Here is a 27501-nt window from a genome sequence, read left to right on the forward strand (position 1 = left end):
TTCCATAGACCAATCGGACACCATGGACCCAGCCTCCGATGCCTCATAATGATCTAAGACGTGAACTTCGTCAGCTTTCCGCTTGTGGACCCTGGTATTTAAATTTGGTGCCTGCATGAATGGAGCCTTAGGAGCCTGTGAATAATCGTACTCTTGAGCCATGGGCTCATCTTCTGAGTCAGAATATTCTGCAAGTCCTAGTGCCTTGGGCTCATCAAAGTTGGAGTTCTCTTCGAATATTGAGACCACCTGCTAAGCAAGGAATTAAACGCTGGCACCAATTGATCACCACCAATTACCTTGGTTTTTCTCTTGTCTTGCTTGCTCTCCAAGCAGGCAGCCTCATACTCCAACAAATCGTCAACTTCATCTGCAAATCCACCAGTGAGGGCATCCTCAGGGACATTATCTGGGGTTTTAGCTTGAGCCGCAAGAATCAGAATTGGGTCCTGAGCAGCCGAAGTTGCTGCAGAGGAAGCGGTGCCGTGTGAGAAGATAGTTCATGGAGGCACTCGAGTTGAAATGCTGGATGCACGGGATGCCGCCGCCTCTGAATTTCCGGGCCTGACCCCTGAAACCCAATTGGTCACTCGGCCACCTAATGCAAATTTCTGAGTAGTCGCATTGATACTGGAAGTAAGATTAAGGAAAAACAAAGTTGATTCAGTGAGGAGCAACATAATGTGAGAGAACTAAGAATCTTACTGTGAGGGCATGTCTTTCCCATCAACACGTGGTGTCTCATGATTGGTGTTATCGCCTTCCACATTCGATGATGAGTCGCTCATCTTTTTTTGCACATTACTGATTGCATCTCTGATCAATGTCTTTGCGCCACCTCTCTTCCCTACAGCCACCTTCTTCACTTTTCCCTTGGTTGCAAGTCCATCGTCCATCTCCTCATCAGGTGTTGTCTGGTGGTTGTCTGTTCCTTCTGGTAGGTCATCTAACACACTGTCAGCCTGATGATCACCACCTTCTACAACAGCCTTTTTGGTTGCCTTTCGAGCCCTTGGCTTGGGTCGAATGGGGGTCGCCTTTTTGGTGAGTGATTCTCCCTGCTTTTTCTCCATCTCAGTCTCCATGCCAGCAAGGTGTTCAACCCCCTTTTTGAGCACAGCTTCCTTGGCTCCCTTGGCTTCCTTGGCTTCCTTGAGGGCAAGGTCATCGGCAGCCTTTTGTGCCTTAGAACGCCTCTTGACCTGTGCATCGAGCACTACCTTGCCAGGTCAGGTGGTGGCATTCGATGGGCGGGTGCGACGGGTTGCATCTATGGTAGACATGATTAGGCAGATGGACGAGTGACACGAGGGATGATACTTTTGGTGCAGGACCAAGAGATAGCTAATGGTGGTGGTTTGGAGTTGAAAAAAACTTGTAAGTCCCACCCCAAACAGATGGGCCGACCGTGGCGTCTCACTCACTAATCGGGATTTGTTACAGCAGTATCTGTAGTTCAAACTATTATTACACATTTTTGGTGGTCGCATTAGCTCTCTTCCATCTTACAGTACGATGTCCCACAGGGATCACAGTGCCCTTCAAATTCCATGCGGTTACTTAAATTGTGCACGCTACTTCAAGACTCAGGCAGGGCACAAAAAGCACTGGAACAGTTCACACCCAACATTCACCGGCAGGGTGTCGCATACCGCTACAGTCGAAGATGAGCCTGACGAACTACTGGACAACGACTTCCCCAGGGACCATAACAAGTTCCCTGCAGGTGACTATGACCTTTCTGAAGGTTTATCTGACCTTGGTCAGGCACTCAATGAACCTGCCAATTCGGACAACGTCGACACAGAATTTTGGGGGCCAGGTGATAGATTATACTGCAACTGTCACTCAAAACTAAATGGTATGTTTCTTGATGCTTTTTCGCTATTTCAAACTAACGCAAGTATGATATAAGCACGTCCTTGCGATGCAACAGGACAATTTCTTGAGGATGGAGCACCTCCAACTCCACCTCCCAACAAGTCACCTGATGACTGGACTCCATACCGGAATCGTGTTGAGTTCGAGACAGCAGAATTTCTGTACATGCGCAACCAAATGTCTGCTGGGAATATCAACATCTTGATGGATCTTTGGGCTGCAACCCTCCTGAAACACAACGACAAGCCACCGTTTGCGGACTGTCGTGATTTATATAAAACCATTGACGGTACACCAGTAGGTGATGTCAAATGGCAATCGTTCAAGGTCCAGTATACCGGGGAGAAGCCAGCACACAACATACCACCCTGGATGGATCAACCTTACGATGTCTGGTACCAAGACCCCCATGAGGTCATTTGGAACATGTTGGCGAATCCAGAATATGCAACAGAGATGGACTACCGGCCCTACCGTGAGTACTCAACTGACACTGACGAACGCCAATGGCAGGACTTAATGTCTGGCAACTGGGCTTGGAACCAAGCGGCATGTTCTCTTTTATTGTTTCTGTAGCTACACATGCTGATACTTTGGTAGGATATTATTTCTGAAGATCCAGAAACACTTGGGTCGACATTTGTGCCAGTCATACTCGGAAGCAACAAGACTACAGTTTCGGTGGCGACCGGTGCCAATGATTATTATCCCTTGTATGCATCCATTGGGAATGTTCGTAACAATGTCCGACGTGCACATTGTGATGCTGTTGCCATCATCGGCTTCCTCGCGATGCCAAAAAGTGAGTTTCATGCTACTACTATTGTTCTGCACTAATTACAGTCGAGAAGCCACACAGGAGCACGCTGATGACCCAAGGTTTCGAAAATATCGATGACAACTCTTTCATTCATCTCTCACCAAGATACTTGAGAACCTAGGGCCCGGCATGACAAAACCAGAGGTTGTGCGCTTCGGCGATGGTCACTATCGGCATGTAATCTATGGTCTTGGACTGTACATTGTGGATTATGAAGAGCAGGTGCTATTGGCATGTATCGTGCGCTTTTGGTGTCCCAGGTATGTTTCTCAAAATATAACCAACATGTCTTCCACCTCACAAACACTAATACACAGGTGTATGTCTCACCGTGACAACTTAGATGCCAAGTCGTTGTGTTGGTGTCGTGACCATACAGAAGCGCTTGTTGAAGAGATAGACTATGGCGCTCTATGGCTAGAGTATGGGATTGTTAGTGACCTTGTGGTAAGTCTCGCACATCTTCTCTGTACTGCAGTCGAAGATTCAGACTTTTCTAGCCTTTTACAAACAATTTTCTGCGAGCTGATATCCACGAACTTATCGCACCAGACATACTGCATCAACTGATCAAAGGAACCTTCAAGGATCACTTGGTTGCATGGGTCGGAAGATATTTGAGATACGAGCACAGTGAGAAAGAAGCAGAGAGGATTCAGGATGATATAGATCGAAGGTATGTTACTTTGTCTTAATTCGATGTTTTGAAGCTCATGTCATCAAAGAATCGCTGTGGTCGCCTCATTTGCAGGTCTTCGACGTTTTCCAGAAGGCCGGGGATTCAAACAATGGACCGGCGATGACTTGAAGGCGCTCATGAAGGTTAGTTCAATCTCATGTTAGATTGCGACTGCTGGGCTAACCATAGTTCAGGTTTATCTATCTGCTATTGAAGGCCATGTCCCAACGGACATGGTATGCGCATTTCGCGCATTTCTTGAATTCTGTTATCTGGTCCGACGTAACATCATTATGGAATCCACACTAGGTCAAATCCAGGAGGCTCTCGACCGGTTCCATCATTATAGGGAAATATTCAAGTCGACAGGCACCGTCCCCACATTCTCCTTACCTCGACAACATGCTTGTTCTCACTATATCCTCCTCATCCGACTTTTTGGTGCGCCTAATGGCCTTTGCTCCTCGATTACCGAGACGAAGCATATCAAAGCTGTCAAGGAGCCATGGAGGCACTCCAGTCGCTACAAAGCCCTCGGGCAAATGCTGGTGACAAACCAACGCCTTGATAAGCTTGCAGCAGCACGGATTGATTTCAAGAGCTGTGGGATGTTGAATGGCACTTGTCTGTCAGCAACCCTCAAGAAATTGAGTGAGTTTTATAGCACTATACACATTTATCATTGACTGAAATTTACCATAGAACGTTTGCGCTTAAATACAGTGCCCGACGCTGACCAGCATGAGGAATCAAACGAGAATAACATGGTGCTGCTCTCCAACACCAATGTTACTATACAGGGTGACAACGAAGAGGGTGAAATTGATGACAGTCCAATGATGGTACAGGCTCATGTTCAGTTGGCAAACACATATTGTAAGCTAGATCATATTTTACTTCAAATATTTATCTAATAAAGCCTTGGCATGATGCAGAATGCAAACGCGCACGCACTATACCCGAGTTATCTGCAGAACTTGCAATCCCCCATCTCTCCAATGTCCTCCGCCGATTCCTATTCGAACAAGTGCACCCAGATGACCAGCGCCCTCCCTCCGAAGTCCCGCTTGCAACATGCCCTCGATTCGATGGCAAAATTCAAGTCTTCAACTCCGCATGTTCGACATTCTACGCGCCCAGCGACTGCAGTGGGATTAGTGGAATGCGCCGGGAGCATATCCGTGCCTGTCCTGTTTGGAGAAACGAGGCACCCCAGTATGACTGTGTGTTTGTTAACACAGATGCAGGTGTCGAAGGAATGGGGGGCATGGATATAGCCTGTGTAATGTGTTTTTTCTCCTTCACATTTGAAGGAGTTGCATACCCGTGCACTGTTGTGCGCTGGTTCGACAAAGCCAGTGATGGACCTGACAAGGACACTGGGATGTGGATTGTGACCCCTTCGTTTGATACCGACAATTTCCCATCTATTGGAATCATTCATATTGATTCTATTTACCACGCTGCACACCTCATCCCAATCTATGGAACACAGAACATTTCATGCGATCTCAAGCATTATGACTCATATGATGCTTTTCGAGCATTCTATGTAAACAAGTTCGCAGACCATCACACATTTGAGATTGCATCTTAGGTATCTTGCCCTCGTGAGTTCATTCTGTCTGCTACTTCAAGTTGTACTCGCAGTCTAACTATCACAGACCAGCAATCGATGAGTTTGGCGAGTGCAACATATGCCCCCTTCTCGCAACACAACTTGGCAAGCCTTTCTTCAACGAACAGCTCGCCAACAATCGATGAGTTTGGTGAGGGTAACAGGACCGTGCCTATACCCCCTTCTCCAACACAACTCAGCAAGCCTTTCTTCGACGAACACTCACCAACAATTGATGAGTTTGGCGAGGGTAACAGGACTGCACCTATGCCCCCTTCTCACAACACAACTCGGCAAGCCTTTCTTCGACGAACCCCTCACCAACAATCGACGAGTTCGGCGAGCGTAACAGGGCTGCACCTTCTCACAACACAACTCAGCAAGCCTTTCTTCGACGAACAGCTCGCCAACAATCAATGAGTTTGGCAAGCGTGACAGGGCTGCGCTTATGCCCCCTTCTCACAACACAACCCGACAAGCCTTTGTCGATGAGCAACTCCTGTCGCTGCATGGTTGAAAGTTGTGGATGAGAGCAAGCGCTAAGCATTTCCGCTAAGGAGGCAAAGCTGTTTGGCCTCGACACCGTGTGTCTCCCTCTTACAGTGGCTTCAGACGATGTATATCAACATTCATTACCGTCGTGTTTGTTACTACTACACCCTCTCTCTTCCCGTCTGGCATACTTACTTGGTACCCTTTTTTTACATGTATTCCACTTATTGTACTTAATACTACTGCCTCTTTTTGAGTGGTCCCGACTTAATCCACTTTTGAGAAAGTCTATTAAGTCGAAAAAGCACTGTTCCGATTTTCATTTACCAAACATTAAGGGACAAAAAGCGAGATAAGCACAAAAAAGCGACCGGTAGTTTTCCTGATGCAGCAGTCCCCGACCCTAGTTAGGCTGACGTACGAACCTTGCGACGAGCGCTGCTCTTTTGCGTATTGTTTATTGAAGTGCTAAGTAAGTACGTTGAAGATAACTGCCAGGCCAGTCACATGTCAAACTGTGATTATCAATCGTCAAATGGGCATCCGTCCGAAGTCAGTCATGGGTTCATTGCAAGAAGTTTCATGGATTCGAGGTTGAGTCGGAGCACGTAAGCTGACCCTCTCAGCGAGCTACAATATCTCCAGCGTCCTGACATCCATAGTGGTATGAACAGAATTCACCTCTTTCATTTGTGCGATCATATCATGGACACGATCTGATGCGATTCTCGTGTACGCTGCTGCGCTAGCAAAAATGCTTCGAAAGGCTATCCGAGGTGAACGATCGATTGCAACACTGTCGAGTGAGACTCTGAAGCTGAACGAACATCCTGGACTTATGGTGGTGCGCACCTCATTATTCGCGAGAGGAACAGATGCTTGAGGATCAGAGCAACGCGCTCCATGCCTCAATGATCCAACCATCAACTGAACAATCGAATCATTAAGGTGTGCTAACACCAATAAATGACTTTCGACCACGGGATGATATGGGAAGGGCTTGCTGAGACATCGTTTTTAAGACGCACGGTGATGCCACGGCCGACGACAGAATGAACGTCTCAGAGATATTTCCCGCTGGGGATGGAGAGGGACCAGCGAAGAAATGCAGGAATGTCGATGGCAGGACCACTGGCAGATGGGATATTGAGATATCGACGTCGATGTCGAAACTTCAAAAAACGAGGCTTGGGCGCTTGATCTGCACAGCCAGTGGGCAAGCTGTGAACCAAACACAGGATAAAACAAGGAAGACGCACCTGTACAGGACTTAAACAGCGACCACTCTCTTGACTCAACTCTGCATCGAACAAATATTCACTCCGTTGCGGTTTCCATGGAGGAGTTATTCACTCTGAGTATAAACAAGCACCTTTGCGTAAGTGATGGCATTCGTTCAATGGGTAAGAGCTGAAATTGTGCTGCGCCCATTAGGTGAAGACCTCGAGCCAAAATAATGTCTTCAACAGCTCCTGCAAAGCAAGAGAGATCAGTGATGAAGCCTCACAAAAAGATGCAAGGACACACTGACGAGGTCACTGGCATCCTAGGCCTGCCAGATAAACGGCGAATCATGACCTGTTCATGGGATGGCTCACTTAGAGTGTGGGACTTGGAAAGTGGAATGCAGGTCAGGGAGGCCTGGACGGATGAAGGAAGTGGACAGGTGCACACCATAGCACTCTCACCGGATGGCAAGACAGTAGCAAGAGGGAGTGAGGATGACACAGTGAGATTGTGGGATACCGATACGGGCAAGGTTGTCAAAAAATGGACGGGGCACACAAAGACAGTGCATTGCGTCTGTTGGAGTCCAGACGGAGGGCGAGTCGTGGGTGGGGGCTATAATGGAGCATTCACAGTATGGGATGTCAAGAGCGGCAACACCATCCTGGGACCAATCAAGGCAGGGAAGAACAAGGTGTACGCGCTTAGATACTCACCCGATGGCACGATGATTGCGACAGGCGCGGACAAGCTGAAAATCTGGAACGCCAACACAGGCAAGCTACTCAAAACAATTGAGGAATTCATTATGTGCCTGGCATGGACCTCCAAAGGAAAGACCCTGTTCGCCTGGTCAGGCAAAATTAGGAAATTCAACACCGCCACTTGGACAGAAATCGCTGTTCTTGACGTGTCTGAAAAGATCCACAACATTTCACTATCTCCGAATGAGTGTATCCTTGCCACAAGCACATCTATGGCGCTGGATCTGTTCAACTATTCTTCACACGCAAAACTCACACACGCACAGACGTCACACACACACAAACGAGACGCACACATAATCACTCTGTCGCATACACACTCTTGTACCATCGAAAAATTAGTACTGCACTATTAGATCTGACATGATTCAATAATCAATTTATATTGCAGACAAGGCTACTGATGAAGGGTTCTATAAATGAATCTTTTTAAGGCCCGGCTGGTAGATGAGATGGAGTGATGAGAAGTGAGTAGGTCTCGGAGTGAAACGCACTGAGAGTCGCCAGCATTGGCAGCAAAGCCTCGAATCTTTTTAAGGCCTGGCCGGTGGACAAGACGGAGTGATGAGAAGTGAGTAGGTCTCGGAGTGATGATCAATTTATATTGCAGAGGCTGCTAATGAAGGGTTCTATAAGCGCCAATCAAGTAGAGTCCAAGGGCAAAAAAAAATGCACCGAAGCCGCCAGCATTGGCAGCAAATCCTCGGCTGGCGGACGAGAGCGAGAAAAGAAGACAGAAAGCTGCCAGTATTGGTGTCAAAAAGATGTTCATGCTGGGTGGGTCCTTGATGTAAGTGTCGATGAGGAGTGAGTAGGTCTCGGAGTAAATGATTTTCATTGTTCGAATGGACCAACTAACATTTAACGGAGAATTCGATGGAATAGGAATTAAATCATGAAATTGACTAGGCCCAGTAGGGTTAAGAATGGAGGATTCAAAGGAGCGAGGTGAATCAAAGCATGAAATTAGGATTAAGAAAGAAGGATTTAAAGGTGCGAGAAAAATTAAAGGGAACTGTAGAAGTAGTACTGTGGCTGCAATGGGATTGTGATAAGATGTTCGAGTTCTATGGAACAAAATTAAAGCCAAAGTTTAATGGAACCAATGAAGTAGTCAGTTGTCCAAGGGTTGTGCAATGGACGCGACAACGGATCATTGACATCTGGGTGGCCGCACAATATATCTTTCAATGTGGGCTCAACTGAAACGAGAGGCTGGAAGAGTGGTCGATTAAGTATCGGCATTGCGGACACATGATTCTGAACGTTTGTAAAGACTTCTGAGTCTTGGAGGTCGATGTAGGGTTCTTCATCTTTGATTGACGCCATCATCAAATTCTGGCGTGGAGCACGTCTCAGAGGTGAGATTGACATTCCTTTCAGACTAGCTGGCAGTGTGTCGAGGCCATCATCTGCATCAGAGTCGGGACCGAACAATGTAAAATTACAGGTGTTAGATGGTCAAGTAGACAATGAAAGCGCTTAACACTTACATTTAACAGATTTCGCCACCTGGTTCTCCATTTTCGATGCGATGGGTTGACCATGAGCTGATTTAAATATGTTTTGTTAGTAGTGTTGTTTCGCATACAGTCTGAACAGTAGTACTTACTTCCACACGATCTCTTTAAAGCTGGTTCTTGATGTGTATCACGTTCATTGGACTGCATCAAGCATTTTGGACGAGCTGGAGTAAGTAGTAACAGTTAAACGAATTTTAAACACAGTCACTGAGAGTGTGCACGTGAGAGCTTTAAATCCACCAACCGATCTTGGGAACATTGTATATGTCATCCAAACTATCTTCAAGTTTAAATTGATATTTGCTGTCACTATCGTTGCTGTTGTCATCATCTATATCAATAACGACCATGTCCGGATCCCAGTGTGCATAAATATGCTCAGGTACATATGTCCGGATATCTATTGCACATACATTGATTAGAACATCCCTGATGAATTTATTAATGGCTCACCAATAAAAACATTTGTCTGTTGAAGAGGGGCATTATTTCTGCCTTTGTACCGTTCAAGATGTTTGCCGTTCGGAAATGGGTCAGGTGTGACACTCAGCCTGCGGTTCTCTTTCGAAATCAACACCCATTCAGATGCTCCATTATCTATGGCCTTCCCCTTTACATCACCTGCCTTTACAGAGTCAAGGTATCCAAAGACCTTTGGAAAAAGTCTTCGAATGTAAGCATCAACCTCGTCAAATGTCCAGTCCGGGCAAAAGCTGAAATCCACACTGTCGTTCTCAGACTGATCTCCATCAAAGTGAGCACATCCCCGTCGTTTAAACTTTGACATCTCTGTCCTGACAGGCGGGATCGTGATCGTCAACTCTCCTTTGTCCTGTCGGTCACTGGGTAAGTTCATAGTTATTGTGTGCTTAGGCTAACATACATCAAGGTAATTGATCAAGACAGCAACGGCACCGACTTTGATCCGGATTTGTCCTTGCTTCGAAGAACTGGCCTGTCTTAAGGATATTGCCCTGCCCTAGGTAACATTGATTATTTCGGAGGCACAAAAGTCAGGCAAATTTACTCACTGTGAATTTCCGTTTTACAGGTGGGCGGAATCCTGCGATTGCCTCACCTCTCGCGGTAGCCGTCTTCTGACTGTTGGATGACACATTGAATTTGAGTTCCGGGTCTTGTCTGGCTTTCCGAGCGAGTGATTGCTTGTATATAGCTGTCACTCCAACTCGTTCTTTTGCGGTTGTGATGGGCCTTGGTGAAGTACTCCAAGTCTGATCTAGTATGGGAGGTACTGACAGCTCGGCCACTGATGCAGGCCGTTGGGGTCGAGGATGTTTGCTCTTGCCATGCAAACATTCTGCACAAAGCTCTTTTTGGCCAACTGGAAGATTCATAGGTGCGGAGTACTCTTCACAATCGCAAGCTACTGATTCGTTAGGGTTGCCCTTGCAATAAACTTGCTTCAACATTCCAAGTGAGATGGAAGAGAGGATCGGGACACAAACAAGCCGGCGAGGTGCGGAATTTGTACGTGGTAGGTTCCTAATTCTATTTCGAATTTTGTAAAGTACTATTGAATTAGAAAAATACATCTGCTTCAAAATGACCTAGAACACTAGCCGCTTGAGCCCATAATGTTGAGCGAGTCCTCCAGATAGGGTCTGCTAACGATACTTCAACATAATTCTCCCTCCGTCGTCCGACTCGTAGATGTTCAGTTGTGTTTTCATCATACTCATCTTCACCCTCCTGTAAATTGTATCCCTCCGGTACAATACCATCCATGACGACCTCCTCAAGTATTTCAAAGAACGAATTTTCATCTTCTTCATTCTGAAAAGGAGTATTACCATCTGCAACCTCAACAGCATCATGTTGGACGTCATTTGCTTGATCCCGCTCGATGCGGCCAATAATACTATCTTCATCTGATTCATCCGACTCGTCATTTGGGTGGCCAGCACCTGTCTGATTGCGACCGCGGACCAACTCTCTGCCATGAATACCATAATAGCGCTGCAGGATTGCAGGATGTATCCCCTCAAACTCATCTTCATAGACGCCTAATGACGCCTGTCCTAGAAGGCGCATATCCTTCATGGTTGTGAGACAATAATTCCACGGCGCCGAGTATTCACTGACCTGAGGGCTTTGATCCTTGGTATCAGAACCATGAATAGGATGGGAGTTCCATTCTTGTTGAAACTGTCGGCAATCATTGTTGAGTGCATTCAAGAAGAGCGCGCTAAGGAGCCAAAGATGCCCAGGCCTGTCAACATCAAGTTTGTGAAGTCGTTCAAGCCTGGTAAAGAATGCCCGCCATCGGCGTGCAAATTGTGTGCCGACTTCAACCCACAATCGTTCGATACGAGAATTCCGTGTTGATCTATCAGGCATCGTTAGTCAAGTAAATTTCCAGGGGGCTCCACTTACGATCCCCATAAGAACAAGCCGCGATTGTGGCCATTTGTTGCAACCATGTGCGTAGCAACTTGAAGGTTCTCCCCTCCGCGATCCCCACGAACACGAGATGGCATGCCATACTCATTCCTTGCGTGCATGAACAACTCCAACACCGTTGATGCGCGATTATTTGTGCTGGCCCTTAGTGCTGTTATCTGTTGAAAGTAAGGTTATTACACTTATTTTGTCGCTTTCATAAATTGATGGATTTATAGTGCGACAATACCCGTCAATGAATCCGTGAATGACAAAGCCCCACCGAATGACCTTGTGATGACCATCCATATGCCATAGTGCATTCGGTCGTGCAACTTGGTACTTTCGTCTTCTGGTAACACGTCATTCTCTCAGCCTTTGTCCCAGCCTGTCGACTTTGTGCAGGGACCACCAAACACGACACTGCTGGACTCGAATACCTTGGTACCGAAGGAAGCCAACAAGGTACCGGAATCCTGACTCCGGTTTGCATTCTTTGAAAGTCCTTACAAGTTGATCGAGATCAGTATCGCTAACCGTCGTGAAGCGCTTTTCAAGACCATGTTGACGAATAAATTTCCACAAAGTGGTGCGGGACACTTGGAGGAGTCGCGCAAGATCTGGCAGCATGATGTGACGCTCGTTAGACAGGGCTTCATGGACAAATTCAAGGTTAATGTTCTTTCTCGGATGCCCTCGACGTCCCTGATGGTCCAGAGTCACAAGCTCTGGGATTATAACATTTGACTGTCCAACATTTTCCCTAGATTAAAGTGATAGCATTCAGACAGTAGAGCTTCAGGCCAGTGAGGTACTTACGCATGAAGATTTCGGCTGACATCCTTAAGCATCGCACCTGCCTCCCCCACAAGCCTAGCACATGCTAGTAGCCAGTCGTGCAGAAGCTGGTAATTGGCAGGACTTGAATCACTTTCGATCGCTTCAAGCAAAGGTAGGGCCTCTGCGGACAGTGCATCATAATGGTACGCCACTCTGGTTGGTTCCGCATCATTTGATCGAAGCATTCTAATCGCAGCGCTATAGATGTTACGGATAATACCATCTGCAGCATAGATGTTTTGTGGCCATCGATGTTCACGTTCTGGTAGGGCTGGAAGATCCATAGTCGGCTACTGGCAAGATAGAGGTGATGAAGTGAAAAACTTGGTGTGGTAAGCAACATTTACGTCCTTCGTGCTTCAACTCAGACTCCAAGCCTCAAAATATTCTAGAATCTCACAGATAGTAGACCATCATGTTTGGGGCTCCAACAATGGGCATGTGTCATGAATGTTACCAACTGCATCTAAATTTCGATTATCAAACCCTAAGTCACCTTATCCGATAAGATAAGATGGATAACCGATTAACGATCACTATCTTTACATCACATCTATATGACATCGACATCATCCATCTATATCCGTAACCCTAGACATACGAACCCATCATATCCTTAGAAGTCCTACGATTAGGCAACGGGTTACATCATAAGCATCTACACGCCTCTATGATCAAACCATAAACCGAGAGTCCCTTACGAGTTATCTCTCGAAGAAGTCATCATCCCTTCACATCGCACACCTTCACTTCTCATGACATGTTAAGAGTTACCTCTGTCATTCACCGAACCCCTTACATAAGAACCTGTTGCACAGTTACAGCTAAACCCTGAACCCCTATCACAGAAGCATCGCTCATAGAGAAGCATGTTCATTACCGAAGACCCTGGAGAATCCCTAGATCCGATCGTACCCGATACATCTCCAGATCCCATCTCTTATTGAGATCCTTAATCACTGCTTGAGACTTCTTGTCACAGAACTCTCTCACCCTTCTTAATCTCCGTTTACCCTGAATAGAAGCAGTCCCTGAGAACCCTGCTTAATCACCGATACCCTTGACCCCTATGAACCCTCTACCCTTTCCTCCTTGTAGTTGATTGGTTGATAAGACGCCCTATACCCTAGGCGCAATGTTATGACCGTATATAGATATATCACAACCTTTCATACTCAGATATCTCCGCTTAGAGAGTAGTATATAGTTTAGGTCGTAGTCAGTAGTACTCCTTAGACTTAACCTCCTCGTTTCTACGTTATTGTAGGGCCTAGACGTTCCCTCTCAAATATCATCCTTGCCTTATCCTCTTCAGACGAGTCCTGTGGTGTGATCCATACTCCAGACACCTACTAGTTAGGTTAAGGGACGCTGGTCATAACAGCACGTCAGCTCCAAGTCTTCTCAAGTTTCAACACCGCCGTTTCTATATACTTGAGGGTACTCACATTTTCTTGGTCAGATTGTTTTGTTCGCTTGGTTTCCCTTGACAATACTAACGGTCAAAATGCAGGTTGAAAATGCGCTATTCAAGGTCCATGCAACTCAATTATCACGCTCATCCATTGCATTCGAGGAGATGTTTTCTGTTGGAAGTCAATTTCAGCCAATGGAAGGCATGGAAGGCTCGAGCGACGACTATCCAATTGTCATCCCCGAACTCAGCATGAATATGTTCGAACTGTTCCTCTCAGTTGCATACAGCAGGTGAGACAAGTTTTCAAGCTTCCGCCTTTATTCTAAATGTGGGATTACCGTACAGTTGGAAACCTGAGGGTCCCACTCATGATGATGTTATCGACCTTCTTTGGTTCAGCAACAAGTTCATGAGTCAAAAAGCTCGCGATGTCGCCATTAATCACCTTCAAGAACATCGATTTCAACACAAACCATATGAACTTCTGGCACTCTGTCTTGAATTTTCAATTCAAAAGTTCTTTGTTCCCGCTTTTCGCCGTCTCATTGAATTTCGCGTCCGCGATATTCCAGGACCAGTGCGAAAGAGACTTGGGTTTGAAGTATGGAACGCCTTTGTAGATTTAAAGGAGCTTCTCAACGAGCACTGCCGCATTGTCGCCTGCGAGGAGCCGCCCATTATCGAGCACTCACAATACTGCACTGACAACACCACATGTTCCATTGACTGGCGGCAACTGTGGTGGAACTCGATGGCCCGTTTTCTCGTTGATGGACGCAATCCTCAAGATTTCCGTGACGCTGTCGAGCGCTTCCAGGAGCTTGGGTTCGAAATCGGAAGGGTGAATCCAGAGTGCTGGAAGACCCTGCTTCAAACAGTGAAGAAAGGAGCGGCATTCCATCTAGCCTTTGATCTCATTGAGGAGACGGCTCAGCAGTTGTCGGCAGCTCTGATCACGGAGCCTGGCCCAATGTTGACACGTGCAGAGTTGGATACCTTGGGGCATCAATGAATTTTATGAATGATCATAGTGCAGTACTAATTTTTCTACGGTAGTACGAGAGTGTGTATGCGACGGAGTGATTATGTGTGTGCGTCTCGTTTGTGTGTGTGTGACGTCTGTGCGTGTGTGAGTTTTGCGTGTGAAGAATAGTTGAACAGATCCAGCGCCATACACATCAACATTGAAACGTAATAATGACATTGACACCGCAGTGCATCTATGGAACTTAAAAACCAATCAACCCATCGGACAACCCCTTCACCACGAAGGCCTGGTCAATTGTGCTGCCTTTTCTGCGGATGGAAAGATTCTCGCTACTGGCATCAACAACCACCTATACACATGGGATGTTTCTACGATCGTCAAAGAGGCCGGCCTAGACGACCTTTTGTCAGACAATGTAAGCTTGGGTTCATTTCATTGTCAATAATCAATGTGTCTAATCATCAACACTATTAAGAAGCCGTTTAACGTGCATGTATGCTATGCGTTTCTTGACCTTTTGTGTGACTTTGAATATCTATATCCTAGGTTGATGCTACACGACCACGCGCCCCGCGAAGACCAGTTCCGCGAATCGAAGGTGCTCGTCGACTACCACCAGGGTTCTTTGATGATGTACGTGGTCTCCATCTATATTTTAACGATTCTCTTTACCATCATTTTATCAGTCCTCCACCTCGCGTGGGCGACGCACCACAGCACAGCCTCAACGCACTCTTCTCGATCACTTATCTTCCTTCTGGCGCCGCCGCTCCAATCCACGCGGAGAAACTGAGCGCGACATCCGCTTGCGAAACCTACCAGTGGTCGACGTCCCGTGCGCACCGGGCAAGCCTGTATGTTATTTCCTTCTCGGTTCTTCTCCGCCACTGACTCGCTTTTATGCAGAGAGTTTATCACGCGAGAGGGAAAACTGCCAGCTCCTCTCGACCATCCAAGCCTTATGCCACACAACAACATATCGGAACGACCCAGAGCCAACAGTCGTCGTCCCAGCCACAACCCACTGCGGCCACGTCATCCATGACACCTCCAGTCACTACCTCCGCAGGAGCAGCGGGGTCAACTTTGCATCCTCATCTCACCATAAGAGACGGATGGCGCGCTCGTTTCATGGCCTGGGCTTGTTGCCTGCCTATTCAACACACTGATGGGCGACATTAGGGATCCAACATGTCACCTTCAGTGCTTCATTGACATCTTTTGTTATCTCCTAAATTAGTTTTCCATCACTCTCTTGTATCCCATCATTAATATTGTATTGTTTCAAGTCCAGAAAGGTATGCAAACAGCTATCAGGTGGAGATTCGGTATGGCACTGAATGTGGGGTCCGACGACAGAATATATGCCAGTCTTTCTTTACAACAATACAATATGTGGAAACGAGTACAAGTCCTACAATTCTATGCCTTGAGTTTGATTGCACGAACGGTTAATTTAAGGACCTGCTCCTCACCGAGATAACCTTGCTCAGGATTCCTCGCCCGAATGACTGATTTTGTAACCCGAAACATTTGCTGGGCTTCTTATCCTCCAGCGTTGGAAGCAGCGATTTCTCATCACTCGCATCTCTAGGCGGCCCTACTTCATCCCCTACGTCCTCCACCGCACTCGTCCTTCTCCAGCGCTTGAAGGAGCGCTTTCCCACAGCTCGCAGGAAAACGACAAAATCTGACGCTACAAGACCCACTACACAAGATAGCGGGAAAAACACGTGCGACCCCATTATGACCAACATACATTTGCATATAAGATATGTACATCCACTGCCAGTGCCAAACCTCGCAATAAGGCCTGTGGATCAGCTGAGCGCTATCAAGTAACGAACGTAGCATTTAAAAGCGAGTCCTCTATTCTAAGATCTCCATTGCTGAAGCGACAGTAGAAGGTGTCCAGAAGCAACCCCGTTGAGCGGCTCAGCAAAAAACTACTAGTAACTCACGCGTCGTGCCATCAATCATACCACACCGATGTGAAAGCAGAAACACGACTCACTGCCACACTAGAAGCATATAAACATGATCTGCCACGGCAGTGAATCATGTGGTTCAATCCAGAACGCAAACCACTCATACTCACGCAATTTCCCTCAGGGCAGCGTCTACAATTTGCATCGCGTATACAAAACAGAGGACATACAGCATAGTGATGGAAAGGTTTGGTCTTGGACCGCGGTTCGAACCGGACTTTTGGTGAACCGGACTGCAGTTCAGTCCAACGTTCAAGGGCCATGGAGAACCGAACTGAGGGTTCGGTTCTCCGTTCGATAGCTCAAGAACTGTCTTGAACGCGTCCGAACGCGTCCGAACGCTGAACGGGAGCATACATTTTGATGCAGTAAGATTACTGTTAGTAACACTAACAGAGCGTGACCTAATTATAGCTCAGCAACATCATGTCAGCTTATCGGATTGATCAACTCATTTTGTTACCACCACACTGGCACAATTCAACGTCGGAAATCTTTCAAGCAATCTTGTGTTGTGAAGAACTCTGATCGCATCAGGAGTTCAGATTTACAGGTACTCTGTAGCGCAGGTTTTGTATCCATTTGCACTAATCACTCGACAGTCGAAGCTCCATGTGGACTCTGGAGCACTCAACGATCGAGCCAGGCACCATTTGGCACACACCACGCAGACTTAAAAGTGAGCATTTCAACGTGAATTTGCTAACATTGTGTTCTCAATATGCTGCTGAATGACCAGTGTGCTGTAGGTGCTAATGGTACTCTCCTTGATGCCAAGGATATTACCTGGTTTCACGATCCGGATGACGACACCCCGCTGCCCAGTACTTCTCGCATGTCTTTGCCATCCCCTGCTGTCATCGTTGCAGGATCACGTTGCTCTGCACATGTTCCATGCCCTGCGTCCAAACTTACTAACCCCAATAACGCTGTTTTGGGCAAACGCAAGGCTACCCATCAAGTGGTCGTTAGCGAGAGCGAGGATGAGTCCAACGAGGATGCAGTGGTCGAAGTCCCTGAATGGGACGATGATGAGGACACACGTACCAACGATGCAGATGTTGACGATGCCCCCCCATCAACATACCAGCAAACCAAAGAGATGGGTGATGTGGACCGTGAGGTAAGTGAATCTTTCAAGTTTGTGCCTTCTAACAAATTGATTTCTCTGTGCAGGGTGCCAAACGACATAAAAGTGACTTGACGGCAGATATTTGGACCATTTTCACCTGCAAAGCGAAAGCTATCAACCCTGATACCAGCAAGGAAGAGGACGGGCACTGGTGTGAGGTTTGCAAGTAAGTTTGGGACATTTTGTGCTGCTTCGCCTTTGATAACTTTCGCTTTTCAGGGCAAATGGGGTTGCCTGCAAGTTTAGTTTTTTGAAGGGCAGTGTCACTTCCCTTCGTGCTCATATTCGGAGGTAAGTCATCTGTTATATTTTCCACATATACCTGACAGCGTGCTATTCAGGCATAAGGATCATACAAAGCTCTATAAAGATTGCTGCCGCAAGTGTGGAATTCAGCCGCATGTGCATGCGCTACCTTTGGATGACATGCTGTATGTGATCTATTGCGTTTTGCTATGTATCTAACGAAGATTCTGATTTTAGCTCTAATCAGAAGACTTTGGACAGCGCAGTTGTAAAAGAGCATCGTGCACCAGCATTCACTACTGCTGGATTGCTGGACTACATCGTGGAACTGATCATTGCCGAAGATGAAGCCTTCCAACTCACGAATAAGGGTGCTTTTCGGCAACTTCTCACATACACTCACCCAGGTCTCTCTGAGAAAGATATCCCACGCCGTCATAAAGTACGCGAAGAGATTGTTTGTTGTGCTAAGATAGCCAAGTCTCAGATCCGCGAGTGTCTCAAGGAAATTCCTGGGCGAGTGTCCTTCACGTTTGATTCTTGGACTTCGGACAGTGGCAATCCATACCTGTCAGTCACAGGTCACTATATTGATGCACCTGCAGATGCCCCGCATGAGTGGGAACTTGAGTGTGACCAACTTTCTTTCACGTCTATTGAAGGCAATCACTCAGGAGACAACATCAGTGACATCCTGGTTCGAGTGGTGGACCATTTTGAGTTGCGAAAGAAGGTATTGCATTTCAACACCCTCACTTAATCTTAATTAATGTATATCATGTATAGAATGGGTGGTTTACGGCTGACAATGCTATGAACAATGATTCAGCACTCAAGACATTTGCTGAAGTTGTCCCTGAAGCTGGGATCAAAGACTATCGTCAGCGTAGAGTTAGGTGTATGGAGCATGCAATCAATGTTGTGGCGGGCCATTTTTCACGGGCCATTGGACATACGAGCAACGATGTTGATGACAACGACAATGTCGACAATTCTGACACATCCAATGCACTTGGTAAGGCTCTTGCACTCATCGTACAGGTGCGTAAAGCTACTCGTACTAGTCCACGTAAACACTGCTGATATTAATTGACTAGATTCGAAAGTCACCTCAAGCTCGGGCTTTTTTCTGCCAATCATGTGCAGAGGTCAATGTACCTGTCCTTGAACTTTTACAGTGGGTCTGAACTTGGTGGGCCTCACTCTTCACATGCCTTGCTCACCTTCTTCTGTTGCAGAAGGTGCACATCATTTTTTATTTGGTCAAATATAATAATCATGTACTCATTAATCACAGGGTGTCAACCGCTTTGTACGTCTTGCTGATGATAGTGACGAAGTGCCAAATTTGCAAAAGAAGCAGTATGCTGACTTTAAGTTAAGTCAGAGTGACTGGTTCCAGCTTTTGCTTCTCCACGAAGTCCTTCAGGTGCGTCGTTTAATTTATCTTCTAGTATTACACTAACTTTCACATCTTCTTACAGGAGCCAGCCAATGCCACCCAGAGTTTTTCCAGCTCGAAAGACCCAACAGTCTGGCGAGCAATTCCGGTGTTGGAATTCTTGCAGCAAAGCTGGCAAAACATGGTGGCCGATGACAAGTTCTCAAGTGTGGCTGATGCGTTGCACGCTGGTCTCAAGAATTTGGGCAAGTGGAGCTGGAAAATAGACAAGACAGACGTCTACTTCATTTGCTTAGGTCCGTCTCCATACATGATACTTTCACTAACTAACACTTATGTTGAACAGCCCTTGATCCTAACTATAAACTCGAGTATGCATGATCACAATGGGACACTGATGCCTTTGACGAAGGCAAGAAAAAACTCGAAGCTGCAGTAAGTGATGCCGAGTGATAGTCAAAAGTTCTTGCTAACTCCTCAACAGTTCAATCAGTATCACACACCTGTTGCAGCTGCCCCTCAGCAGTCACCGTCACCCATTCCAGAGTCCAGCAAATGACTCGGAGCTACACAATATGGGCATTTGTGGATGCGCTCCACAATTCTAGCTCGCCAATCATCCGAACAGAACATTGATCCACATCACAAGCTCACCCTATACTTGACTAGCCCATTGGAGGAGGTTGCCGATGTTGTCCGTTGGTGGGGGGTAAGCATTTTACTGTGCATTTACTAGTCTTCCGAGTTATTGATGTATTTGCTAGCACCATTCTACTATGTACCCCACCGTTTCCCACATGGCAAGAGATTACCTTGCAATTCAAGGCTCTTCAACACCGTCAGAACGGGCCTTCTCAAGCAGCGGCATGACGGATGACAGTCGACGCAACCAGCTTACACCCCAGGTCTTCGAGGCATTGCAATTGTTAAAAAGTGCCTACCATAATAAGCATGTACAAGCTGCAACTGATGCAGCAGTGCATGTTGAGCTTGATGCTAGTGTTGAGAATGCTGACCTTTATCTTAGTGACACGTAGATTAGAATTCATGTTAATAGTCAGCCTCATTCACGCAACTTTCAAACACGTTGAAACGTTCAGTGTTTGAACACAAAACCGAACGCGAACCGAACGTCCTGAACGTGTTCGAACACGTCCAGTCCAACGTTCAGCAAAATCGCTGAACTGAATGTGACGTCCAGTTCAGCATTCAGCGATTTTTCTGGTGAACTGGACTGAACCAGACTTTTCCATCACTACTCACTGCCACACTAGAAGCATATAAAGGTGATCTGCCACGCCAGTGAGTCATGTTGTTAAATCCAGGTGTTGTCAACAAAACACCCTGGCAGTATAATGTATTACATACTGTAATTGTAGAAGGTATGTGATATATCCTGTCTGCTATGCCTTTCCCGTGACTTGCAGTAGCTGATACATCACTGTCTGATGTATCACTCTGGGTTTCCTGCACTGGCGCCGTGATATATCATACTTAGTGCAACTGCAGCTTGGCTACAGCCCGCTCCGGCTTGGTCTTCATCGGTTTGCAAGTATTTTGGCTATCCTAGTGAGCCAGGCTACTTATATATAGTTTGGTCTGGTTCATTAGCCGTTTGGAGTCCCACGAACCAACTGTGAGCCAAAAATAAACAACAGCATCTTGAGCTGGCTTGAGGCCAGCTCAAGCTAATTTATAAATACGAAATCACGTCTCTGTTGAAGTCTCATTCCCGGTTAGTTTGACTGTTGCTCCTCGAGGCCTCAAGGCTCAAGTTATCTCATAGTATACCCACCATGAACCATAAGGTCCCAATATGAGTTGACGGTAGATTCAGACTCGGAGATGTTTTGGGATCTGGTTCATACGGTGTGTTGTTCACAAGCTGACTATGATTATAAAAAATTAACATACTATGGACCCTACTTAGCTGTTGTGTACCACGCTCGGAACATCATCAAAGATGATGCAGTTGCCATAAAACTCAAATCTATCACAGCCCAGCCATCTTCTGTACAGCACGAATACGCCATTCTGAAACGACTTGAAGGTGGAGTTGGGATACCCTGCGCTCTCTGGTTTGGTCGAGAATCAACATATTATGCTTTGGTTCTTGGCCTCCTTGGGCCATCACTGCATGATCTTTTCTTCACACATGATCGAAAATTTAGCCTTCATACTGTTGTCAATCTAGGAATCCAACTGGTCAGTCGGTTTGTGCTGGGTTGTTGCAGATAGGCTAACCCATTTTCCAGCTCTCACTTCTTGAGTACATCCACTTGAACAATTATGTTCACTGTGATATCAAACTGCAGAATGTCTTGGTGGGCCTTGGCCATTTGAAGCACACTGCATTTATAATCGATTTTGGTATCGCGAAGGAATACTGGGACACTGCAACCAGAGTCCATATTCCCTTTCATCAAAATCAATGTCTCACTGGCACTCCTGCCTTCGCTTCAATCAACAACCACTTAGGAGTTGACCCAGGTCATCGTGACAACCTTGAATCGCTTACATACATGTTGATCTATCTGTTATGCAGCTCCCTTCCATGGTTAAATAGTGACCATGAGAAACTCTCCAGCTCTTCCATACTCGAGCACAAGGTCAACACCACCATTGAAGTCTTATGTGATGGAATTCCCATCAAATTTGCAAGTGTTCTCATCTACACGCGCTCTCTTGCGTTCTTGGAAGACCCTGACTATGGGCATCTTCGTTCATTGCTTTGTGATCTTCAAGCCACCTTGGCTGCGCCATCTACATGCTTGCTGGATTTCAGCATTCCCGATAATCACATCACACATCACCCTCCAATCTCCAATGAACACTGGATGGCCGAGGTGGCCCCATGTCTGCCGGATGCAACACCACTTCGCAGATCTACTCATGTGTGAGTATTCTGTCTCATTTTCCCATTCACAATCTGAAGCTAATGTGATTTCGAAGTTTACACCAACATAATACCTCTCCCATGCACCCAACTGCACTGCGGAAAAAGCCATTAGTTGCTAGATCACGCTGTTGAATATGTCTTTCTATCTCTACATAACTGTACAGTGTACAAGTCAACAATGTGTTTCTCATAGGTTTCAAACCGTTCAATGCGGTCAAATACATGTCGACAAATTTGCATCTTGAACGTTTGAACCCTAGGCCTGATTCCCAAATCCCAACTCCTGACTCCTGAGGGCCGATTCCACGCTGAGTCATGCAGCTTCTTATCTTTTTCTCACCCTACCATCTCCTTGCCCATCCTCCTTGCAAGTTGCAAGTGCTGTTTTTCTGCAAATCGGTCTGCCTGCTACAGAAACAAACTTGTCCTGGATACCTGTACCTTACTCCTGAAGCCTGATTCCCAACATCTACCAGTTTCGCCTTATTGAATCATATCACTGTCATGACCAATGACGCATGGGGGATTTTCCACAAACACCCCAATCCCCTTGCACTGTATCACAATTAAATGCTCAATCAATCAGTCATCGACTCCTGGAATAAAGGTAAGCATTAACTCGCTTGACCCATTGGTTGATATTTGAAACATGTGTTCAGTGACCGTCAAACCACCCACCCTGACAACCATGGCAAATCCTCTGCAAACATGAGATGTCCCTTTCACTGGATGTCCTTGCTATATCGCAATCTGGCTTCTGGACAGCCAGTTGACTCTGAGGATGTAGGTAAGCTTTACTGTGCTTGATATAACCAACTGATTGCGAGATCTAGGGTACATCAGAACGCACATCTTATGGTATTGGTATCCCTCTCATTGGGTAAGTAGTGGGCATCGGGGAAACCCCACACATATATTGTGCTGCCTAGGACCACTTTACTGTGCTCGATATAACCAACTGATTGTGAAATCTAGGGTACATCAGAATTCTATCTCTCTCTTTCTTAAGTTATCTCCTTGTTGCTCCCCTTTGCTGTAGTATTACCTATGTATAGTTACCACTTGTTTAATTAAAATATTGATTTTAACTTTTTTAAAAAAATGAGTGTACCAAGGTCAAGAAATTGTCGCTATTGTGCAGCCTAGTATTATCAAACTTTGTCATGGCTGATAGGTGATTACTAGTCTGCATTTTTTGGCAGGGTTTTTACCGGTGGTCAACACTTCAGCGCTAACAGGTCAAAATTCCGAGGATGCCGCACAAGCTGGATGTGCCACCATGTGCCGAACTCAGACAAGTGAGCGATAAGTGACAAGTAGTTGATAGTACTACTAGACATATAGCATGAAAATCAGAATGACGAGCATATTCAAGTTACCTCTAATGATGGTGCTGATCTCTGCCGTCAGATTCTCAAAGGATGTATGCCTTACAATATGCATGACTTCCAACTATCAGCAATCACTCATCTACTCGATGGACAAAATGTACTCATGTGTACCGCTACGGGTACAGGCAAGACTGATACTTTCATACGGCTCATGCACATTGTCTTGACCATATCCGAAAACCCCAGCCTTGCACCTGGTACCAAATTTCCACGACATCCTGCTATGGTTGTGGTTTGTCCAACAAAAGTTCTCGAGGAGGAGATGGTAAGCCACCGACTCGCTGTGTGTTCAATGTTTCGACATCATACTATATATGTCCATCAGGCAGAAAAGATGATCAAAGCAGGACTCACTGCCCTTGCTATCAATGCTGACATGCTCAATGTGGCTCGAAAGAAAGTGTTGAACTTGTTCAAGGAAGCTCTTGAAGGATATCATGTTCTGCTCATGTCACCAGAGCTATTAAAGTCATCTGGATTTGCCAGTGTCTTAGATAGTCCAAAATTCAGTTCACGGATATGCATGCTAGCAGTTGACGAGGTTCACCTTGTTGTGACCTGGGGAAAATCCTTTCGAAAAGATTACGAGCAGATCGGTGTCGTCCGTTCACGGCTGCGAAACATAGTGCCAATGATTGGTGTGTCTGTCACTGTCCGCACAGGCGCAACAACCCAATGAATCCTTGAAGTCTTGGGGTTTCAAGAGGGTCAATATCACATCCTTCAATGATCCAATTTGCGACATGACATATGCATTATATTTTGAACCATGTGTTCAAGCATTGGTGGCATTAAATTTCCCGAACTCAACTGGGTGCTCACAGACCATCGCAAAAAGGTCATTTTCTGCAATACCATTCATTTCGGCTTCCGCGTCCAATCACATCTCTTCAGACTGCCTGAGGCTGGACCACATTGTGCCAAATGTATATGGATCATCAGTAAACTACAATCAGCTGTGTAGCTTAGTCCCTACTACCTAGCTTACTACAGTAGCCAACCTTTTTGTCAATCTCTGTACAGATGCTCACAGACACACCCAGCGAGTACCAAATAGCTCACAACAAGTTCTCAAATAGCGCTGGTTTCCTCTGTATCTCTATACAGACACCCACAGACCGCTCAAAGAATGGGAGTTGTGCAGACATTGCTCCTTGTACACCTCACTCAAGCTTATTCACTCTGTACAGCATACTAGTAGCTACAAATGATTTAATATTTGAATCTCGGACAGGGAAGATATGAAGGCACATGATAGTAGCAGTGGATGAGAAATCAGGCACAGAATACAAATATCTAGTCCAGAATGACTTGGAGGTGGTCATGTTTCATCTCCGCAGCGCTGCCGTCAAGCTTGAGATTTTTGGCCCTATATGAATGAAATTTTACAGTTTTTCATGCGTGATATACAATAGGGACTTACCATCCAGCTTCAGCCCATTCTCGAAGTTGCGCCAACAATCTAGGGCCGTGATATTCATCCTGGAGGGTTTTTTTGATCATTCTGAGCATTTTCCGGTAGATGGGCAAGTATTCCTTGGAGGAAAAGTTCGGATAGCATTTACTGCTACCGTTCTTCTTAAGACCATCAAAAATGCAGTGGAACTGTAGAAAGAAAAGTCAACACACAGGCATGACATCATGGGGAGAAAAACACGTCACCACTGCGGCAACTAAGGCTAAACACGATATGGGCAATTGAGTATGGAACTGATCTGGCCGCCTCCATGCGATCCAGTAAGGTCCTGTGTAAAAAAAGGCAATGGCAGCATTGTGGAGGGCAGGATTGGCAAAATTCCTCATTCTCCCCTGTTGATCTTCCATGAGTATGGTTGCGATCAGCACAAAATCACTTACATTATGGTCTTTTCCAAACCGTAAAAACAAACCACCCTCGAGTAAATCTTTAGCAGTGTTTTCAATCCAAGTTGCACATTGTTGAGGAGGAATGGAAGGTGGGGGCAAAAGTGAGTATGATAGTGGTGCAATACTTATTGCAGTCTTCTTCAGATCAGACCGCCAAGTCGACAGGTCGTCATACAACTTTTATAGAAACCCACGATATGCGTCAACGAGGCAGTATGAATGTAAGGAATCTACTCACCACCCGCATCATGTTATATTGCTGCTCCAGCCAAACCCCTATGTGACAACATGAAACAGATTAGCCCGGGAACAAACAAAGCATGTACCAGCTTCAAATTGTTTACCGTTCTTGTCCCATGTGACCAAGACTGAAAGCAGAACTTTGGAGATGGTTCCTGGCATCCCCTTGACTAAAGGTGGGAATGGGTTTTCCAGGGCATGCTGCCCATGACACTCTCCTTTGGCCTCCTCGAGGAAACTTTTCCAGCGTGGTCCGTACCAAGCCAGTTGGTCAGGCTTTGGCCTGCTGTCAGATCCCTTGGATTTTTTGGTTCTTGGCCGGCCCTGAGCAGACTCCGCCACTTCGTTAAGCAACTGGAGCACTTCAGGGTTGGGAAGGCAAGGCTGACCATTTTTATCATGGTAGTGCTTCAGTACGTTGTCAGGCTTTGAGGTGGTAGTCTTGAAAAATCATGAGCCTCGCCTAAAACAAAACACCTCCCTCACCTGAGTGTCTGGCCGTTCTTGTTGTACTCCTGGCAAGGTGTCCAGAGGCTTGAAAAAGTGAGAAATTGTGAGCATGATCTAAATGGGTAATGAAAATTGTACCTGGTTGCTGTTGTTGAGACACATCCGGGCAGAGTCATCATCTTCATCGCGTGAGTATTGAAATTCGAAATCTGGGGTCAGAGGGCGAGCAACTCGAGCCTGAGTAGGGAGCACTTCAACTGGAAATCCTGTAAATGTACAGTTGAGTCAGTGAAGGTACTTTTGACGTGAAATTCTTACCTGGATGTTCTTTCTGCCATTGTTGAGCTCCCCCCCAACCAAACTGTGATTCATTATTCTCTCCTTTGTCTCCTTTGTCTCTGTTGTCTCCTTCATCTCTGTTGTGTCCTTTGTCTCCTTCATCTGCTTTGTCAACGTCAATGTTAGTACCGCTACTGCTAGATTCACCGTCCTCTGGATTGAATCCTACTGGCCGTCTATGAAGTACTTGCCTAACAATGCCATCCTCCTTGCACAGGGCTGGGTCCAGGTTGCACTCTGAAAAGGTAGCGTGCGGTGGAGGTTGGGAACCGCGAGTAATGAGAGCATTTGGTGGAGGTTGAGAACTATGAGTAATGAGAGTGTTCGGTGGAGGTTGGGAACTACAAGTAATGAGAGCATTCTGATTGCGCCTCTCGGTAGCCTTCATTCCCTCAGCGAGATATGGGTCAATCAAGATTTGAGAGTTGGGCTCCATGGCAGGGGGGACAATACATGTGGTGGTTGAAGCCGCAAAACCGAACCTCTGACCCCTTTGCTGTGATGAAAAGTTGGGCACTAGGGTACTGGGACTGAGGTCCAAATCAGGACTATATGGCGGAGGGAGCTCCTTAATGCGCAATCAACACCATTGATAATAAAAATTGTAAGTTATACCTTTGGATGGTTCTTTCGGCCTTTACGAGGCGGTTCTGGAGCCTGGGGGTTCACAGGATTGAGTGTACCAAGAGATGTGGCGCCCTTAGGTTTCTGGCTCTGGGACTTAGCCTCTAATGCTACCCCAATCTTCTCCAACTGTGCATTCCTCCCTCCTGTTCCTGCATTGGAGTGGTCAGAATGTCAAGGAGCAGCACCTGCATCGGCTTCAGTACTAAGATCAAGGGATACGAGCGGCGTGCTGGGAATTTCGGCAATGTTTGCAGCACTAGGCTTCTTCAGTA

General features: G+C 46.3%; 8 protein-coding genes across 8 annotated transcripts; 4 read left to right on the top strand and 4 right to left on the bottom strand.

Annotated features, from left to right (window-relative positions):
- Positions 1-782: 782 nt before the first annotated feature.
- EDB91DRAFT_1335360 (uncharacterized protein) lies at positions 783-1726 on the top strand. Its single transcript, XM_041325492.1, has 4 exons — positions 783-937; positions 989-1044; positions 1095-1377; positions 1444-1726. The coding sequence occupies exons 1-3, from the start codon at positions 824-826 to the stop codon at positions 1303-1305; spliced, it is 381 nt and encodes a 126-aa protein (XP_041179433.1). The 5' UTR covers positions 783-823; the 3' UTR covers positions 1306-1377; positions 1444-1726.
- On the top strand, positions 1516-4977 carry EDB91DRAFT_1236359 (uncharacterized protein; the record flags this gene model as incomplete). Its single annotated transcript, XM_041321445.1, has 9 exons — positions 1516-1861; positions 1937-2430; positions 2482-2683; positions 2823-2961; positions 3019-3148; positions 3202-3377; positions 3427-3523; positions 3575-4031; positions 4262-4977. 9 exons carry the CDS (start codon positions 1516-1518, stop codon positions 4975-4977), a joined length of 2757 nt encoding a protein of 918 aa, XP_041179434.1.
- A 3118-nt stretch (positions 4978-8095) lies between these two features.
- On the bottom strand, positions 8096-8362 carry EDB91DRAFT_1121188 (uncharacterized protein; the record flags this gene model as incomplete). The annotated part of the gene is made up of 1 exon (XM_041318219.1): positions 8096-8362. Exon 1 carries the CDS (start codon positions 8317-8319, stop codon positions 8098-8100), a length of 222 nt encoding a protein of 73 aa, XP_041179435.1. The 5' UTR covers positions 8320-8362.
- Positions 8363-9422: 1060 nt separating this feature from the next.
- Positions 9423-9968, bottom strand: EDB91DRAFT_1049857 (uncharacterized protein; the record flags this gene model as incomplete). The annotated part of the gene is made up of 2 exons (XM_041313496.1): positions 9423-9836; positions 9888-9968. Coding segments are annotated over 2 exons (495 nt in total), but the record flags the coding sequence as incomplete, so codon positions are not given.
- A 575-nt stretch (positions 9969-10543) lies between these two features.
- On the bottom strand, positions 10544-11362 carry EDB91DRAFT_1050110 (uncharacterized protein; the record flags this gene model as incomplete). Its single annotated transcript, XM_041313511.1, has 2 exons — positions 10544-11059; positions 11108-11362. 2 exons carry the CDS (start codon positions 11360-11362, stop codon positions 10544-10546), a joined length of 771 nt encoding a protein of 256 aa, XP_041179437.1.
- Positions 11363-13862: 2500 nt separating this feature from the next.
- Positions 13863-14673, top strand: EDB91DRAFT_1049856 (uncharacterized protein; the record flags this gene model as incomplete). The annotated part of the gene is made up of 2 exons (XM_041313495.1): positions 13863-13951; positions 14007-14673. 2 exons carry the CDS (start codon positions 13863-13865, stop codon positions 14671-14673), a joined length of 756 nt encoding a protein of 251 aa, XP_041179438.1.
- A 5541-nt stretch (positions 14674-20214) lies between these two features.
- EDB91DRAFT_1345761 (kinase-like domain-containing protein) lies at positions 20215-24386 on the top strand (the record flags this gene model as incomplete). Its single annotated transcript, XM_041325857.1, has 8 exons — positions 20215-20450; positions 21255-21286; positions 21348-21622; positions 21673-22313; positions 22976-23099; positions 23150-23196; positions 23894-23972; positions 24033-24386. 8 exons carry the CDS (start codon positions 20215-20217, stop codon positions 24384-24386), a joined length of 1788 nt encoding a protein of 595 aa, XP_041179439.1.
- Positions 24387-24660: 274 nt separating this feature from the next.
- EDB91DRAFT_151250 (uncharacterized protein) lies at positions 24661-25875 on the bottom strand. Its single transcript, XM_041326244.1, has 5 exons — positions 25812-25875; positions 25565-25750; positions 25370-25516; positions 25131-25312; positions 24661-25076 (listed from the first exon to the last, which is right to left on the bottom strand). Exons 1-5 carry the CDS (start codon positions 25821-25823, stop codon positions 25004-25006), a joined length of 600 nt encoding a protein of 199 aa, XP_041179440.1. The 5' UTR covers positions 25824-25875; the 3' UTR covers positions 24661-25003.
- Positions 25876-27501: the final 1626 nt, after the last annotated feature.

Source organism: Suillus paluster (genome assembly GCF_016628075.1).
Source record: "Suillus paluster strain FC165 chromosome Unknown EDB91scaffold_14, whole genome shotgun sequence".
Lineage (NCBI taxonomy): Eukaryota > Fungi > Basidiomycota > Agaricomycetes > Boletales > Suillaceae > Suillus > Suillus paluster.